This window comes from Python bivittatus, unplaced genomic scaffold (genome assembly GCF_059951505.1).
Source record: "Python bivittatus isolate LINGU-HERP-01145 unplaced genomic scaffold, Pbiv_v1 ctg000040_np1212, whole genome shotgun sequence".
Classification (NCBI taxonomy): Eukaryota; Metazoa; Chordata; class Lepidosauria; order Squamata; family Pythonidae; genus Python; species Python bivittatus.
In genome coordinates this window covers 85,341-103,367 of record NW_028277032.1, presented here as the reverse complement: position 1 = coordinate 103,367, position 18,027 = coordinate 85,341, and the positions used below count along the sequence as shown (strand labels likewise).

Here is an 18,027-nt window from a genome sequence, read left to right as displayed (position 1 = left end):
GGACAATTATTGGAGAATTTCTCTTTAACCAAGATAAATTTTGGAAAGAAAAAAAATCTCAACCTACAAATTTTGAGAATTTAGAAGGGCCATTTATGCCAGCTTTCCTCCCTAGTTATGGAACATCTTCCTTTGGCAAATTCTTTTAATTCCTTCATATTCATTTTTGGACCCCAGGATGTTTTTGTATGAGAGTACTTATTCAGGAGTTATCAGCAAACCCAGAATGAATATGCAGAATAAAGCATTTAGTCCTGTCTCCAGGCCACATCATTTAACTTGATTTCTAATCAGCTGAAATTTAATATCTGCAACAAGAAAACTTTTTTATCCATGCAAATTTTCAATAGCTCCCAGTCTCTCCCAACGTTTCCAGCAAACTGTAATTTTTAATTTTTTAATATGACTTAAGGGCAAAAAATGTCCAGATGGGAGGCAGAACATAGGCAACCATGGTTGATCTAGAATGCTACGTGGGATTATTCTGGTAAGTACTTAAATGGGAGACCACCAGAATATTCCAGGGATGTATACAACATTAGAAGATAAAAAAATTCCAGGGTGGCAGAAAGACTGGGAAGATAAAAATCAATCAATCAATCAATAGCAAGTTTTCAAGAAAACCTTATGGATGTGTCTGTGAAATCACCTTGACTTAAAGGTGACTTGATTCAAAGGAAAATGTATTGAATACATAACAGGAACAGCCCTCTTATGATCCAATGCTCAAGGAAGGAGAGAATGCAGTTTCTTGTCCACACAAAGGCCATTTCTTACCACTCTGACTGAATTATTGTATTAATTTAGCCAGCTGCCATTTGTTTAAATTTGACTGTGTTCACACAACCCTCTTAAGCAGATCAGTTACAAATCTCATCACTTACCTACTGTGCTAAACTGAGTTACTTACAAGCTTGGCTAAGCAGCTTTTGGGTGGCTTAGCAAGTTGTGCCAACGGAGGGCAGATTGATTATTTTGCAACTCAATATATTGGGCAAACCCTGAAAAATGTGTTAATTCAGTAACCAGCTTAAGTGTGCTGTGTGAACAGATCCTTTGTGTGAGACTTTAAGGACAGTACAGTAACAGGTTACACTAAGTCAAACAAGAATTTTATTCTTGTGTTCCTGTACAGTATACTATTGTAATACTGCTCAATTCCTAAAAGGATTTGTTTTGTTATTCTGGTAGTTGGGGTTTTGTTTTTGTTTTTAATCTTTATTTTTTAAACCGTTGGAAGCTGCTTTATACCAAATCTGACCATTTGTCCACTCAACATAGTCTTCTGGTGTTGTCAATGGCTCATTTCCTAGGAGGTACTATCACCAGCTGTATTTGGCAATTCCCTAGGCTAAGATCTGATAGTTTTTGCATGAAAACCATGTTCTGAGCTACACCCATTCCCTTACCTAATTTGTAACATGTCATTTATTTATTTATTGGTATGTTATATTGTTTAAATTGAATTAGCAACTGAGTTCACACAGTGGAAAGACGAGGAAGAAGCCCTTAATAAATCAATCCTATATAAACGTGTTCTTTCTCTCTCTCTCTCTCTCTTTCACATAGATCTTTGGAAGCCAGCATTTGCAAAGATGAAATATCTCAGCTGGTTGAGCAAGAATATTTGAGCCTTACCCAAGAGAATGCAACTGAGTTAGAAATGCAAAGATCTGAAGATGAAAAAGTGCCCCCTGTTGTTTCAGTTAAGGCCCCAAATAGCAAGCAGCTACTCATGCTTTCTGATGGGGACCAGGCATTAGATGAGAAGGATGCAACGGAAAATGTCTACAGGGCACTCACTGGAAACAAAAGAGAAGTGAAATTGAGGTCGATCTGTGATATCCAGTTGTCCACCAAGTCTACTGTCACAGGCATTTTGCTCCCTGCAAAATTAATCCACAAGAATAACAAAAATGCAGAAAGTGGGAGCAATACAATGGGTTCCAACACTCAAATTGCCAAGCTTCTGGCTCAGCTCCCACTCAAACGCGTTGAGGCTACCAAAACTCTGGACGGCAAGATGGTGGCTGAGGAAACCAAGCTAATCAAGGATCTACTCCAAAACAATGTGTTTGGATCTATGCCCCACAAAGACAGTATCACAAGGCCACCCCCGATCATGACAATAACAGAAAGTCAAGGACCAGGTCAAAAGAAGCAACTCCCAGTGTTTGCCAAGATCTGCTCAAAAACTGAACCTGAACTCATTGCTGATGGACTCTGTCAAAATCATGGTAAGGGCTATGGACTAACTAATATTACATTGAAAATACTGAAAGAAAGAAACCCAGGAAGCATAACACAAGTGGAACTCATAATTTAATTAATGTTTGGCTGAAATCCACCTTGCGATTTCTCCAAAGTTTTCTTTCTCATAGGAAGAAACTTCTGCTTTTCTACTTTATCCTCAAGAAGCTTAAGAATTTCTAGTTTCTCTGGATGGTGTGTTTGTTGGTTTTTTAACTTTATTTTTGGAGGTAGCAGAGTGTTCGCTTCCATCATGGTGACTGGAAGAGGGCAAGTGCCCAGAGAATATTTGCGTCTCTCTTTTTCTCTTCCCCTCCAACTATTTCTTTGCTATTCCATTCTCCCCCATAATAACAAAGCCAGTGCATAACTTCTGATCTACTTCTAGAACTGAGCTGAAAGATTTTATGGGTTCCCACACCACCAGCCTTGCAAACCTGTCTTGGTTCTGGGAGTGGTGGGCACTGCTTTAGCCTGAACTCAAACTCAGCACAGACAGACCCTCAGAGGCTGTCTTTGCAAGCACACTTAACTTTGTTAGTGGATTAATCCATAAACTAAGAAACCACTCCTAAAACAAGTCAAAGTTCTAAAGCTTAGCACGTTGTACCAATGCTGCTGCAAGGCGTGTCACCAACCTAGTTCAGGATATTGTCCAGATATCGGCAGCCCCAGAGCTGTAGTGTAGAGTAGCTGAGCTCAGCCAAGGTGTCTGAGTTCAGCCTAGCAGTGCAGCCGTCTTGGACCTGAACTACTGGATGCAGGCAGGACTCACATTACTGGATGCAGACAGGAATTCTTAATGAAAATGACCTCCCGCTAAATGCCCAGGTTTTAATGTTAGTTATGGAAGGTCAAAACCGTCGGTGCAGGAGAAGCACATAAGGCAGGTTCACCACCACTGAGACTTCCTCTCTTTTTTTCTTGCCCTTTCCCATGAAGTCACCAGTGTGGGGACTACTAAGTTCTCTTCTGCAAAGGAATCAGATTTGGCATGTAGGAGTCCTCATATTATAACTGCCAGTAAAAAATACTGAGTGCCTAAGGCTCTGGAGAACAGCTGCCTTTCAGTGAAGGAGGTACTGAATGTATTAACCTTTCTTCCTCTCAATATTATCCCTCAGCACTGGGAGAGCTGATAAGCAGGAGGACTCTGCAGCTCAGCTCCAGTTCCCAGGATCGACTGAATTCAGATTGGTTCAGAAGTGAGTCAAACGAATTAAGGTTCAAATTGAAGGCCTCCTTTTTGACATGACAATTCACTTCAGGGGTGTCTGCATGGAGGAGGTCACAGATGCCAAGATGGTGGCCACAGCCTCACCCCTTTTATGGGTTGTGATGCACGTAAAAAAGGGGCAGGGTTTTGACCCCATGGCTGTGGCCGCCATCTTGATGTTTGTGATGCCCCTCTCTGTGGACAGCCCTGATTCCCATTGTCAATCCAGTTTGGGAAACCAATTTGATAATCCCATCAAATGGCCTTTGAATCAAATCCCCAAACTGAATCTTGGTACAGCCCTGATGAACAATCTAGTGAAGGGCTGTTGAGTTACCAGATATCTGGACAGGCAAAGGAGGACACACTCACTGTTTCACTTTCTTGGCGTCTGTGACAAAAATCACAGTGAAATACTGCAAAGCAATGTTCTTAGGCCTCCATGTGCATGAAATTATTTTTTCCAAGATCAGCAGGGCTGGTTTTTCAATCATAATATCTTTCCAATAAATCTTTCTTTTCAAGAACATATGCTAGCAATAATATAGGATCATCGATGACATGCTTTTCAAATTTCACCTCAGATATGTACAAAGAGTTATGTGATTTACAGACTCTGGTGATTGTAGATTGGAAGGGGCTGGATTAAAGCTGATGGCTGAAATCAGGATATAAATTAAATAAAGTAAATCTAGGCTGTCAAGTCCATCAACGGGAGACAGAAAGAAGTAGACAATTTACAAGGTCACAATACACGAATGTTTGACTGACTACTGTTGTGAAAACAGTCCAGCGCCCCCCCCAAGACACTCAAAAAGTGGACAATATTTAAATTTAAGTCTATGCCTGCCAGATGGAGGAGAAGAGAACAAAAAAGGACATCCTTTTGCTGGATGTCTGATAACTCTAGTCGAGTGCCCAAAATGTCTCCTTCTTCTTGGGGTTCCCTCAGCTACCTTCCTCAGGCCAAGAAACTTAACTAAGGTATCCCACAGATTTGGAATACTTTTGTCTTCCAGCAGACAACCTATCTTCTGGAAGACTAAAAGCACCTTCCAAGAAAGTGCCTTTCGAGAACACAGGCTGTTCCTCTCAGGAATAAGAGAAAGCAAAAGGTTTGAGCAAAGATGGAAAGGAATTTTCCTGCCTGTTCTTGTGTCCACCTCAGCATGAGAGGTGCAGTTTGGTTCTTGAAGCTGTTTTCCTTTTCAAACCCAGGTACAGAACAGCCTGTTATTTAACAATAGATAATATTCATCAGTTGTAGGAGACGTTTGGAACAACGAACTCAAACAATATGGGGGGGGAAAAGACAAGAATATATAAATTTTAGGGCATCTTAAGACTTAGAATAACATTGTTTGGATCCCATACTCTGCAATGTCAATTGCTTCTCTGGTTGAGAAATGAGTGGTTCTTAATCATGATATACAGATAGGAAAAAGAGATGTAAGACTTGAACTTTGGGTCTGCTATATAGAGGACCTGAGTCTTACAATTTGCAGTAGCTGGATTTCTATGTTTTTAAAGGCTTTTTCAAGCATTTGCAATAAAAGTACCTTAACAGAGCTATATCCTTGAATCTCTGGCGGCAGGTCTTCTAGCTGGAATATTGGTTGGGGTGAAGACCGATGCTGAAAATCTCTTATTTCCTACGAGGTAGCAAACAAACAGCCAATATTATGCTAAAGTCCTGATACCAGCCGGAATTTAAATGACCTAAGGATCTAGTGATTTCCTGAAAAATATATTGTGGTTAACTGTAGATTTGATTTTCTTATATTTAAGAGTACAAAATTGATTGATGCTCCTTTGGCGACACTGAGTACTGCAGACTCTGTGCAAATACTGCTTTTTAACATTTTGTCCTAATTCATACCACTCTTTTGCTGGACAAGAACAGGAAATTAGAAATGCCGTGAGATGTTCTTCTGGTCAGTGGAAAGTAGACCTGCCAGTCCTTCTCATTTAAAGTGACCTCATGTTATTGTTGTCTCTTCTTGGGAAGTGGGTGGAACACGTATTTTCTCAGATTCGTTGGTTAGTCAGAGTGTATTTGGACCTTGTATTTTCCTCATTTTCAGTTAGAAGAGAATATGTGTAGCTCAGGGTTGAACTGTGGAGTCCTTGGGTTCTCTGAGCTTGGTTGTTTTCTTGCAAACATTTCATTACCTGGCTAGGTAACATCTTCAGTGCTTGAAGCACTGAAGATGTTGTCTAGCTGGGTAACAAAACATTTGCAAGAAAACAACCAAGCTCAGAGAACCCCAAGGACTCCACAGTTCATCATTTTGTTCTTTGTTCCAGCATAATGTATTGGTTATTCCTTCTCTAGAAATAGGGCTCAACCATTTACTGTCAGGTTCACTTTCACTCTACCAAAAGTCAGTTTTACAGGAAATCCAATTCTATACTCACATACTTACCTAGCTCATAACTAACAGGGTATGAACACCACGTTCTACCTATGAGGAATTGTCCCAAATTAACTTCTCCTTTGAAATACATCTCAGAAGCAAATTCTTTTTCAACCTATGAATGAGAACTGATAGATAGATAGATAGATAGATAGATAGATAGATAGATAGATAGATAGATAGATAGATAGCACTTTTTTCTGCATGGCATAGTACTAACTGAAACTTTATGCCATTTGCTCCTGAATGATGTAGAGATGGGTATAACTCTGACAGCTTAAAAAGGGAATCAGAGAAATTGATGGAGAAGAAGAGATAAAATGAGATAAAATGTTTAAGATAAAATGGTTGTATGAAATATTCACTTTTAGAAACAGAATGGTATTGAATATTTTTTACTCTGCTAGTGAACTGCCTGTTGGTCTCTGACTAGCTGCTGTTGGAAAACAAAAACTAGAAGGATATTTAGCTAAAAAACTAAAACTGTTAATAATATCAATATAGTTGAGTTATATTCTTATCCTCAAAGCTTTTGATTTATTTTGAGTCAGTCACTGCCTCTCTCTACCAAACCTACAGTATATAATGAAAGAGTTAAAACTGCATGGGGACTGCCTATTCAAAAAATATCTTGCCACCATCTTATTTACCTGAAGACAAATTGGTGACATTTCTCCTTTCACTCCAAGATGCTTTTTAGTCCTACCAACTCAATGTAATGTTTGCTTGTTTCTTTAGGGAACAGATGGATACTCTCCCAGATGAAGCTTAGAATTGTTGGTATCCACCATTTTAATTTTCTAGGAAGGTCTGAGGGACCCAAATGTTTTCTTGGAAATAAAAGTATGCTGGAGGCTGATACTTTGTTTTGCAACATGTCAGCTTCTCTTAAAAAAGAAAAAATCTAATTTCTGGCCTGTATCAAAACAGATGTTCCTGTCCATGGCTATGTTAGCATCCACAGTGGGGGACCACAATTAAAGGGAGGGCACATCTCAATAGGAGTGTCGCATAGCGAATTAAGACTGGTTCATGCAAATTGATAGTCTAAAATGTTAGTTTGGTAACGTTTAGCAGCCAGGTCAAGGGAAGTGAGTTTGGAAAGAAAGGCCCAAGATCTCACTAGCTCCAGGAAAGAAGAGCAACATTTTCAGTCCCAGTTGACCAGGACACCTTGGTGTGTACTGAAGCCTCCTGAAGACAGATCAAAAGAGTGGCTTCCTTTCCCAGTTGAGCATGGGGATCCTGCTGGCATTTTAATGGGAATCAGAAGTGTAGGGTGCTCTCTGTGCTTTTCTTCTGCCTTATGTTCCACAGTACAGATGCATGTAGGGACTGGTCTTCTGTGGGGCTGCTTCAGCAGGGAGGTGATCAAACTTGTTAGTACAGCTGTGAGAAGGAAGAAGGGGCAGTTTAGGGATTATGCAGAAGAGAAGAATTCGTGTGTGCTGGGGAAGGTCTAGGTTCTAAGGTGTCTGTTATGGGAGGAAGTGGGCAACTTCTGTCCTCAAGAATGGAGGAAAGAACACCTTTAGGTTGCAAGCCTACCTACAATTTCCTGGGAATAAATTCCATGGCATCTCATAGGACCTTTCTCCTAAAGGGATCCATGCAAGTTGAAAACAGCTGTTACCTAAGTTAGATAACATGCATTGCAAATATACTGCCCTATACAATTTAGGAAAGAAAAAAAATAAGACAGGAATCTGACATTCTGGGATATGACCATGTCTTGTATCTTTCACAGCAACTTCAACAGCTATCGATAAGAACAACCTTAAATACAGTGGGACCGTGTTTACCCCACGATTTCCAACAACTTCGACTACTACCTCATTGAAGCAACCAATGTGGCTGAGTCTTAACTACCCTCCGCCTCCTGTTTTTCCCAACCACTCAAGTTTCCCTCAGTATCAGGTAATGGTCGCACATGCCCTTATTGTGGGGTAGAGATATTTCCAAGGAACCAGTAAGTCTGTCTGCACAAAGCAGGAGGAAAGGGAAGTATTTGCTGTAGGTCACAATATTACTGGGCATTCTGGAAGCGCAAGCAAGTTAAGGATTTTTTTCAGTCGCAACATAAGCCATAAATAAGCCTTTCTCTAAAACAGCTTGTCCCCTGAAGCATGGATGGCCCTCATCCTCATGGCCTTCCAGAAGCAGGTGAAAACACAGGTCTTCCAAAAGACCATTGTGGATTAATTGTATACTGCAGTGCCAGGTTCTCTTATTCTATCATTATAAACCGTTATTTTAGTTAGCGTTTTTAATTAATGGCTGGTGTGGGTCTTCCGGGCATTTTTAATTAACTTTATTTTTTGTGTCCTACTTTTATTGTGTAAATTCTGTGAGCTGCCTAGAATCTGGTTGGCTTTAGACTAGTGTTGTCCAAACTTGGCCACTTTAAGATGAGTGGACTTCAACTCCCATGGCTGGCTGGGGAATTCTGGGAGTTGAAGTCCACTCATCTTAAAGTGGCCAAGTTTGGCAACACTGCTGTAGACAGTCAGATAAATTTCATTCATTAATAAATAAATTGGAAGAGTAGGCAACTGGCCAAGATGTCATAAAACTGGCAATGGCACAGGATTGAGTCTGTAGGTTCACCTGATTTTTCAGGGCTAGACAGACTCTGGTTTATGGTGTTTTGATGTCAGCTTTGTTGAATGGCCTACATCAGATGATGATGATGATGATGATGATGTCATTGTACAGTAGATGGTGCCTGGTGCAAGAGGATAGCTTAGCTATAATCTAAAACTTCAGTCCAGAGAAATGCCATGGGAAGGGAAGGGAAATGGAGCCTTAACCAAAGAAGATTGTGTGATTTCTCACATCCCTTCAACAGGTTATAGTTTACTTTGCAATAAGTTGCAGTAACAATGACATGAATTGCAATCATTAGCCCATTATAGATGCAATCTTCTGGGAGAGCATGACAGGGACTAAAGGACTGGTTAGCTACTCCTATGCAACATCTTAGATAAGACTTTACTAAGGATGGGGCAATTTAAGACTGGATCCCATTTCAGTCTTCCCAACTGCAACTGGCTGCTTCAGACATTGGAAAGCTGCAAACCTTGAAAACCTTGATGGGATTGAGGTTGTGGGGGATCCAAAGCAATCCCAACCTTCTGCCAAGCCACCAAACTGGGAAATCATTCAAGCACTCTTGCAAATTTCCCAGAGATTTCTATTTATTGGTTTATTTGTCTCACAATGCCTGCTAACTCACAACAATTACAAAATACAACCATAAAATGTTCCTAACAAATTAAAAGTAAGTTACATTTAAATTGCAGAACACACGCCCCCACAGCTTCACAATTTGCTCCAACTATCTCCAGAATCATTTGGTTTAAATTAGCTTCTGGAAGGCTATTAATGATGGAGCCACTCTAATTTCCAAGGAGCTTCCTTGTGCATTTGATTGGCCACTGTGAAAACAGACTGCTGTACCAGATGGACCAGGGGTCCAATCCATCAAAGCACTGCTTACGTTATATTAAGGGGAAGGGGCATTCCAGAGACCCAGGGCCATTGAGGAGAATCAATACCTCCAGGCCTCAGCACCCTCCCCCTCAGTCACTTGCCAGAAATGGAACACTACCAACAGTTTCTCCTAGGAAAGACATTGCTGATAGATCAAATACAGTTGAAGAAGGCAAAGGGGCCTGAAGGTACCAAGGTATCAGACTATATATTGCTATATAGGTTAAAGCCAGCATCTGGTTAATCCTGCCTGGTATCAGAAGCTAGGCAGGGTCAGGTATCCATCAGGAAATTCCAGAGAGACAGAACAACATAGTGGAAGAAAACAGTGGCAAACCACTTTTATGTTGTATAAACTCTGCATGTCTTGTCTGAGAAGTGACCAGGAGTCAAGTCAATGTAAGGGCATCTTTATTTACAGCTCGCCATGAGAAATGCCCTGCCCACGAAGAGGACACAGTGGCACACGGAACATTTCTGTTTCATTTCTATGATGTAAATCTGCTTCTTGCAGGGATGTCACGGTCTCATTGCTCAGACACCATAGTTCTGAGCTCCCATGATAGGATTGTTTTGTAGATGAATCAACTTCTGATTAATTGGCCAGAGCGATTTTTAATTGGTACCGTTGCAGACTACTGCTAATTAGTTCATCTTTGGAGGTTGTTGGTTTACTTTTGTAGGACGTGAAGAAGAAATGATTAAAAATGCCTTTTCTTTCTAACAACGTAATTCTTGTTATACTAAGTCCTATTATGTTATTCTTCATTAAAGAAACCAGTGGTTCCTTCAGTGGGTGATTTTGTTATTGCTATCTGTGAATTGCTTTTGTTGCCATCGTGGCGGTTGCCTGTATTTTAAATTCATGTCAAAATGAAAGAAAATCCCATAGATTTCTAAAGCCCTGCGGTGAAAAATCTCCCCCATTCCTCTGCCTAGGTATTCTTTTAATAAAAATCTCTCACATTGTCAGCAATGGGAAGGAAATGATTTATAACAGCTCAAGGACTAGTCTAAATTCCCCCAGACCGGAGATGAGGCGGAGGGCTAGAATTGTTTATGATGCCCCACTGAACCCCTGTGCTGCCTCTTTCTCCCTGGACTCATTTTCCAGTAGTTGGAAAACTGGTTTAAGAGAATGGAGGGGATTTTTTGGCTCCAGATTCCCTTTTTGAGGTTGGAGCACTATCTCTCTCTGACCTGGGAGGGGAGATTCTAAATTATTCTACCGTTCCTCGGATGGCAGTCTAAATTATTTTCCGTTTGATTGTTGTTCTAATGTTTGAAGAATCATCTTAATGATTTCTTTTCTGTTTACTCATTTGTTTATTACGCTGCCTGTTGGTTGGGAGACAGAACATTGCACATTATAAATAGTTTCTCCCTTATGCATTTTTAACAGAGTTTGTATCAGCAAAGGGCACGGATCCCATACCAGCAAACGTTACATCCTCAACTGGGGTGCTATTCCAGACAGGTACGGTAGACGTTCTCTAAGTCACCTGTAGCATAAATCAAAGGAGGGAATGTAAATCTGAGAAGATCTCGGTGGCTTTGAGCAAATCCGTCTCACTCAGCCTTGATTTCCTATCTGGAAAGCAGAAAATTATATAATTGAAGAGGGACATTGGGCAGTAAATCCCAAGAGAGATAAGAAAGCATGCTCTAGTAACAGCCTTAATCAGGGTTTGGCAAGTCCTAACCTAAGAAGCCTTTGACCATGAGTGTTTCCAAAGGGGAAAGAAGGAACCCATGTTACAATCCATGCTCACCCTCTACTTGGAGAACTCCTGGTTAGAAGCCACCCAGCCACTCTTGTGACCCAGAGAACATCTTGGGACAATCAGTTAAAAACAGTGAGTTATGTATTACAAGTGAGAACCAATTAGAAAATATTGCAACATGGCTCTTGTATTTCTGCCCCTCCCAAAATCTGGAATATTCTATTGTTCCTTTAAACTATTGCAGGCTGAAATATATTAACATCTTCCTCAATCATTTTCTTTGTTTGTTTTCTCTCTCCTGCATCCAACTGATAACTTGACTTCAATTGCTTACAACATCCTCTAGATCTTCTGAAGCTCTCAATAATATAATTTAGAAATCTGTGCTATTTCTGCGTGCTTAGGGATTCCTTTGTTTAAACAGAAAGAAATTGCTACTTTCCTAAAAGTCAGGCTTGAGCTAAGCAGGGTCAGACCTGTTTAACATTTGGATGGGTGATGACTGAAAATCCCAGGATTATACAGGGAACTAGACTGAGAAATCAGAAAGTCAGCATCATAGTGCCAAATCTACTCCCTTATTGCTGCCAAGAAAAATACATGGACGTGTTTGCATAGTCACCAGTCTGATTTGACCTTTTTGCCCTGCCAGAAAGGAGTTTCTTTTTCAGGTTTTCAATCCTTAGGCAGATGGCCTTTCATAAAATGCACTGCACGGTCATCCCCAAGCCATGAATGCAGGGCTTCTCAAGAAGGAAGGGAAAGGAACGAAATAATTACCTTAAGTCAACTGTAACTGTAAAGGCAAAGGATGTAAGATGGAGTCACTTTTATCATCCCTAGAAAAGATAACAACATAGCCTAGATCTCTAAACATACCAACAGGGGATATTTTATGAGCTGCTCGGAAATATGTCTTTTTAGTAATCAAGAACGATGAGTTGCATAATATGTGCAGAAATTGTGCCACAGTTTAATTGTTTAGTCCATTAAAAAAAAAAGTTTCCATCCACATGCACCTGGCAAGATTGTGAGTTAAGATCGAGGTAGATTCTGTAGCACCAACTTGGAGTCAAGGAGAGACAAGTGAAGGCTGGTGGACAATAGGGAAATAAGTGCTAAGTTACATTTCTCCCTGGATTAGGGAGTTCTAAATTACTTAGCATTTGCTTGTTTGTTTTATTTCTATGGCCACCCATTTCAAATACATGGCTCTGGGCAGCTTTGTTTCTGAAATGGAAATAAAACCTTCCATATTCTGTCCTCAATAATTCACACGTAGAACCTGGGCAACCTGGGCATTCCACACACACACACGCCCCACCAATTCTTTTAATTTGATGAAAGAAAATTTGCTTTAGAAATTTAGAGAGCAAAACAATTGAAGAAATCTTGAATGAGGTGTTTACAGCAAGGGCTACCAAGCAGCCAAAGGACAGGTGTGAATTTTCTATCCTCCTTGCACAGTTGTCTCTTTAGTGCTCTACAGACTTTATGGGTTCCCATATTTCTACTCAGTCCCACGGAAGATGTCAGGAGGGAACTCCTCCTGGGGGGTGTTTCCAGGTTGGGAAATGTAGGCAGCCAGGGAAGCTTCTCAGAGATGGAGAGACAAGGAACCGAAAGCACCAACCGTCATACCTCCTCCTATCTCTGCCCAAAAGACATCCGAGACTGAAGTTGTAAAACAGAAGCTTCTTCACAGGGGAAGAAAACTGAAGTACAAGAAAGTGCAACGCATTTCTTAATGGAAGTTGCAAATGGCAATCCACAGTTTCAAACAGTCCACACACCACCACCCCCCAAAAAAGTAGAAAAGATTGATGGAGAAGAATAATGCACGAAAATTGGTGTCATGCATCTGGACTAGATTTAGACTGATTTGTATATCCCAGGTTGATGCACCTGGGTTTTTCCATTTCCCCCTTGTGGCTGTAAAACTGAGAAGTCCTTCCCCAGGCTCAAATCTCTTTTCGCCATTTATTCAGTGGTAAAAGGAGCAGAAATCCTCCCAGAGTTTTATATACTTTCCACTTGAGAGTCCTAATCTTCCCCAAAGAGCTTTGAAGACAGAGGGAAAAGGGAAGGGAGTAGACACTCAGATTCAAGTCTCCGTTTGATGCAGAGATCTCTAGGTCACCTTAGGCTAGGGACTCCTCTTAGCCCATCCTACATTTCAGGGTTGATATGGTAGGGAAGAAATGTATGCTTCCTTGAAAGGAATGACAGGATGTAAAGGACATCTCTGCCCACTCGACAAGGTCGCATAGGGTGGGCATGTTCCAGGTTCCCTGTTTGAAATAATGCCACCTAATGGGACCTAGCAGGTGGGTACCTTCTCTGTTGCTACGCCTTCCCTTTGGAATGAGCTCTCCCAACCTCAAGGTTTGGATGACGCTGACCCTATTGGCCTTCCACAGAGCCATGAAGATCTGGCTTTTCTCCCGTGTACCAGGCCAGGATGGCAGGTGAGCCCGTTCTGTGATGTGTGTACCAGTTTTTATCACCAGCCTCACTTACATGTTGATTACATTTTGGATGTTGTTGGGTTTTTCCGGGGGGGCGGTTAGGGGTATGGGATTGTATTGTAATTTATCTTTCTTATTCATTCATTCATTTATTTATTTAGTGTGCTGTCCAGAGTCACACATTGTGAGAGGGGTGGCCTAATAAATAAATGGATATATGGATGGATGGATGGATGGATGGATGGATGGATGGACGGACGGTTAGGTGGATAGGTGGATGGATGGGTGCTGGGGTTATGGCCAGGTCAAGTGGGACTTTTTCCGCGTTCTTAGATACAGCTATTACATCCTACTTTTTCTTCCTGTTCCACAGGTAACTCCTTACAACGCACAGCAAATCTTCCGCTCACCTTACACACCTGTCCTCAGCTACATCCCTTTGGTTCAACCTGGTTATTCTTATCAGCAAAGGAATCCAACCAAGGCTTCCAGCAGTGTCCGTGACCCTCCAGCAATGGCAGGTGATGGGCCGCAGTATCCATTTTCTCCTTCCTACGGGTAAGCGGCCTGTCGCACTTCCTTCTCTAATGTGTTTGTGTGCATGCGTGTATGACGGGGGAGGGTTGTCGTTGATTATCCATTTGTTCTGCTCTTACCACCAGACCCCTTTAATGGTTTATAGATTCTTTTAATCACTAAGGGAACCTAACTGTGTGGAACATAGGGAAGATAGACACTTGATTACCATAGGAACAAAGGAACAAACAGATTTTTATAACTCAGATAACTTAAAATGGGTTTTAAAGCAGACTTACTTATTTCTAGACATTATCTATATCCCATCAATACTAGCCTATCCTGGTCCTAAAATTATTCTTAAACCTGTTGCCCCAATGAGATGTGTGCGTATAATTCCCCAGCTGGTACGCTGAGTATCCCTCCGACCCAACCTCCCACCAGCACCTCCCAGTTCCCTCCAGTTGTCTCCTCTGGTCGGAATATTACCTGGTAGGGTGTGCCCAGTGCTGCCATCCTTTGACTGGCAGTTCCCCTATCCAATCATCACCTGGCCCTTGTAGTGTTAGTAAGGAATTGGCAGCGTCATCATGAACACCATAGGGGTGGCTACCTTTCACTCAAAGTTGAAATTTATGTAATTGGGATAGAAGGATAGATTCTGAAATTAGGAGAAGAGTTGTGTATAGATATTTTATGCCATTTCAGGGAGAGGGAAGCAGGATTGCTATTCTGAATGCTTCTTCCTCCAAGAAAATATTTTGGGAGATCAAGAAGGGGACTTATACAGGTAGTTCTCAACTTACGGCCACAACTGGGACCAGAACTTCCATCACTGAGTGATGTGGTCATTGTGAGTCATACCCAATTTTATGACCTTTTTTGCCATGATCATTAAGTGAATCATGTGGTTGTTAAGTGAATCCAGCTTCCCCCATTGATTTTGCTTGTTGGAAGTCCCCTGGAAAGGTCACAAATAGCAATCACAAGACACTGGGACACTGCAACCATTGTAAATACATGCCAGTTGCCAAGCATCCAAATTCTGATCATGTGACAGCAGGGACGCTGCAACAGTCGTAAGTCACTTTTTTCAGCGCTGTCATAACTTTGAACAGTCATTAAACAAATTATTGTAAGTCGAGACTACCTGTAAGGGAACAAGGGAGGAGCTTTAGCTATGGCATTTTTCAAGGTCAGTGTAGCAGCAATGGAGTTCTTTGGGTTGCTGCCTCTTATCCTTTCCTTTCAGTAAATTTGTGGGTATGAAAGGATAGGAACCACAACAGTACCGATGATGATTCTTAAGTTTTTAAAAGGGAGAAAGGAAGAAGCCACCTCCTTTTCCATTGTAAATCCCCTTTCCCTTTCCTTAAAAAGCACTCCAAATGAGAAAATATTAGAAATGGGAAAGTCCAGAAAAAAGAATAGGCAAAAAGTTCAGGAGAAAAGATACGAAAAAAAATTACCCTGATTTTGCTTCCTGTTAAATGCAGAAGATGGCTTCCCATCTCTAGACAGGGTGTTTCTTGGCCCAAGTTCATGTTGGCAATTGATCTAACTAAACAGGGCAGAGAAGGAGTTGGTGCAGATCCCACAGGAAATGTCTGCTCTTAAAGACAGAATATCAGGAAGACTACCTTACCATTATACAGAACCCAAACATTTTGTGAGAAGTAGATGCGGCTCTTTTCGTCCAGAACCTCTAGAGTCCCCTGTACATATCCTATTTGTCATTCAAAGAGGGCCTCCTAAAAACACTCTGGAGGGGCTATTGGTCCTACTTCGTTTCTCCATCAGTGTAAACTGTGACTGGTGAGGCGGCCTGCACAGGAGAGATGGAAAATGTGTAGTCCTTTAAATCCCACTTGACTCCCGCTGCTCAGTTCACAACTTTTGCCAATGGTTTTTCTCTTATTCCAACCTAATTCCCTATCCAGAACTTCTTCTCCACTAATTGGTTTTATCTTCTTAAACATTCCCACCGTTTTCCATTCTTTCTGCTCCTTCCACCAACCCTTCTAAAACATGACTTCTGCCCGTCATTGTGATCCAAAGCCTGATCCACATCTCTTAGGAAACTATAGTAAGATTTGCTTTTCTCGTTGTGTGATGTTGAAATTCACTCATGACAGCTTATCACAATATGTGAACAAAGCCACTGTGGCTTCTTTAACCAACCATAGTTGTAAAACTGCTGGCTTTACACTCTATGTAAAGTACTAATACTAACCATACTATTAGTACCAACAGAGATTATTATTTCTAATTTTTTATTTACTGATAATGGTTTTTATTTACCAATTTATTATTTTATATCCTAATGTGTTCTTATTTTATTTACTCTTTTTATTTATTAATATTTTTATTTACTACTACTAATGAGAATACTGTTAGTACTAAAAGAGATTATTCAATAAAGATTCTAAATGTGTGTCTGCATGTACACAAACAATAATTCTGCTAATTATTCAATAACCCTTCATTATTCACAATTCATTATTTTATCTTCAGGTTCACATCTAGCACAGCTGCGCCTGTAAGGACCAATCCTTATTTCTCTTCTAACGGAGGCAGTGGCAACAGTTTTTAGAACATTTGACGTTTCGTTTTGTTATTTTCTTGGAAATATGGACACTTTAGAAATAGTTTAAAATTCTTATCACTGGACATTTTGCTCCAAAGTTTAGAAATTCAGGTCCAAATCACCTGTGTAATTTTAGAGCTAAGAGATAGGCATTCATCCCAAAGAGCAACGTTTTATTTAGCAGGAACGGATAAATACTTCAGCACTTTTTAAAAGAAATATTATTTTTTTTTAAGACAAGAGAGATGTTTTCATTTTTTTTTAATGATGAATATCTTTGCTGCTTTAAATTGAATTTTGCTGTAATAGAAGTGGCTGATTAAAAAACAAAAACAACAACATTGTATTGGTAATTTTTGGATAGAACTGGACCCATCTGTTATTTGAAAAACTGAATCAATTCATTGGAGGCTATTGCACATTGGGCAAAGCAAAAATGTACTTTATTTCATTTCAGTTTAAAGTATTGCATGAACCATCTGTTATTATTTGTAAATCATGGTGTAAGGCCACAAATGAACCCAGCCCATTGTAATATATTCAAGAATCTGTGGCGCAATATAGGAGTTCAATCAGTACCTGGTTTTAGACTATGGCCGATAATAGAAATCTTTCAGAAGATGTGGATTTGTGATATCTAAGAATTTGCTAGCACCCCCCTCTTTCTCTGATCAAAATGGACATGACAATCACATGTGTTAGAGATGCTTGTGAAAAAACGAACGTACGTCTGATGATTTTGCACACAAAAAGGGATAGCTACATTTACTTGCTTATATTTATTCATTCACATGCATTATAGTTGCCCAACAGCAAGGGACTCTGGTCTGGATGGCATACCAAACCCCCAAAAATCCATAAAAACAGATAAAACATAAAACCGCACAGATAGCCTGGACTAAAACGATCTTAAAAGTGACACAAATTCAATGGAACAGGAGCCCCAAAAATACAATAGTAAGCTTTCCAGAACCTTAGGAGAGAGGGTGCAGTCCGTATCTCTGGGGGGACAGAAAAGGCCCCCTTCCTCAGTCCTGCAAAAAAGATGGCAATGTTTAATGGAGGGGACCAGGAGCACACCCACTCTGCTGGAACGTACCAGGCAGGCGGAAACAGTGGGAGATAAGTGGTCCCTCAGATATCCAGGCCTTTGCCATACAGGGCTTTATAGGTAATAACCAGCACCTTGAATTGCACTCAGAGGCCGACTAGCAACCAATGCAGCTCGCATAGTAATGGTGACACATGGGCATACCGAAAGATGCCCATTGCTGCTCACGCCGCTGCATTTTGAACCAGCTGAAAATTCCGGGTAGTCTTCAAGGGCAGCCCCACGTACACCACCCTTTTATTAAAA

General features: G+C 40.7%; 1 protein-coding gene across 1 annotated transcript in view; it reads left to right on the top strand.

Annotated features, from left to right (window-relative positions):
- CUNH1orf94 (chromosome unknown C1orf94 homolog) overlaps nt 1-16,676 on the top strand; it is a 29,865-nt gene extending 13,189 nt beyond the window's left edge. The window contains exons 2-6 of the mRNA XM_088154338.1: nt 1,570-2,237; nt 7,631-7,800; nt 10,778-10,852; nt 13,941-14,125; nt 16,598-16,676. Of these exons, the coding sequence (XP_088010464.1) occupies nt 1,570-2,237; nt 7,631-7,800; nt 10,778-10,852; nt 13,941-14,125; nt 16,598-16,676 (1,177 nt within the window). The remainder of the gene's footprint in view (nt 1-1,569; nt 2,238-7,630; nt 7,801-10,777; nt 10,853-13,940; nt 14,126-16,597) is intronic.
- Nucleotides 16,677-18,027: the final 1,351 nt, after the last annotated feature.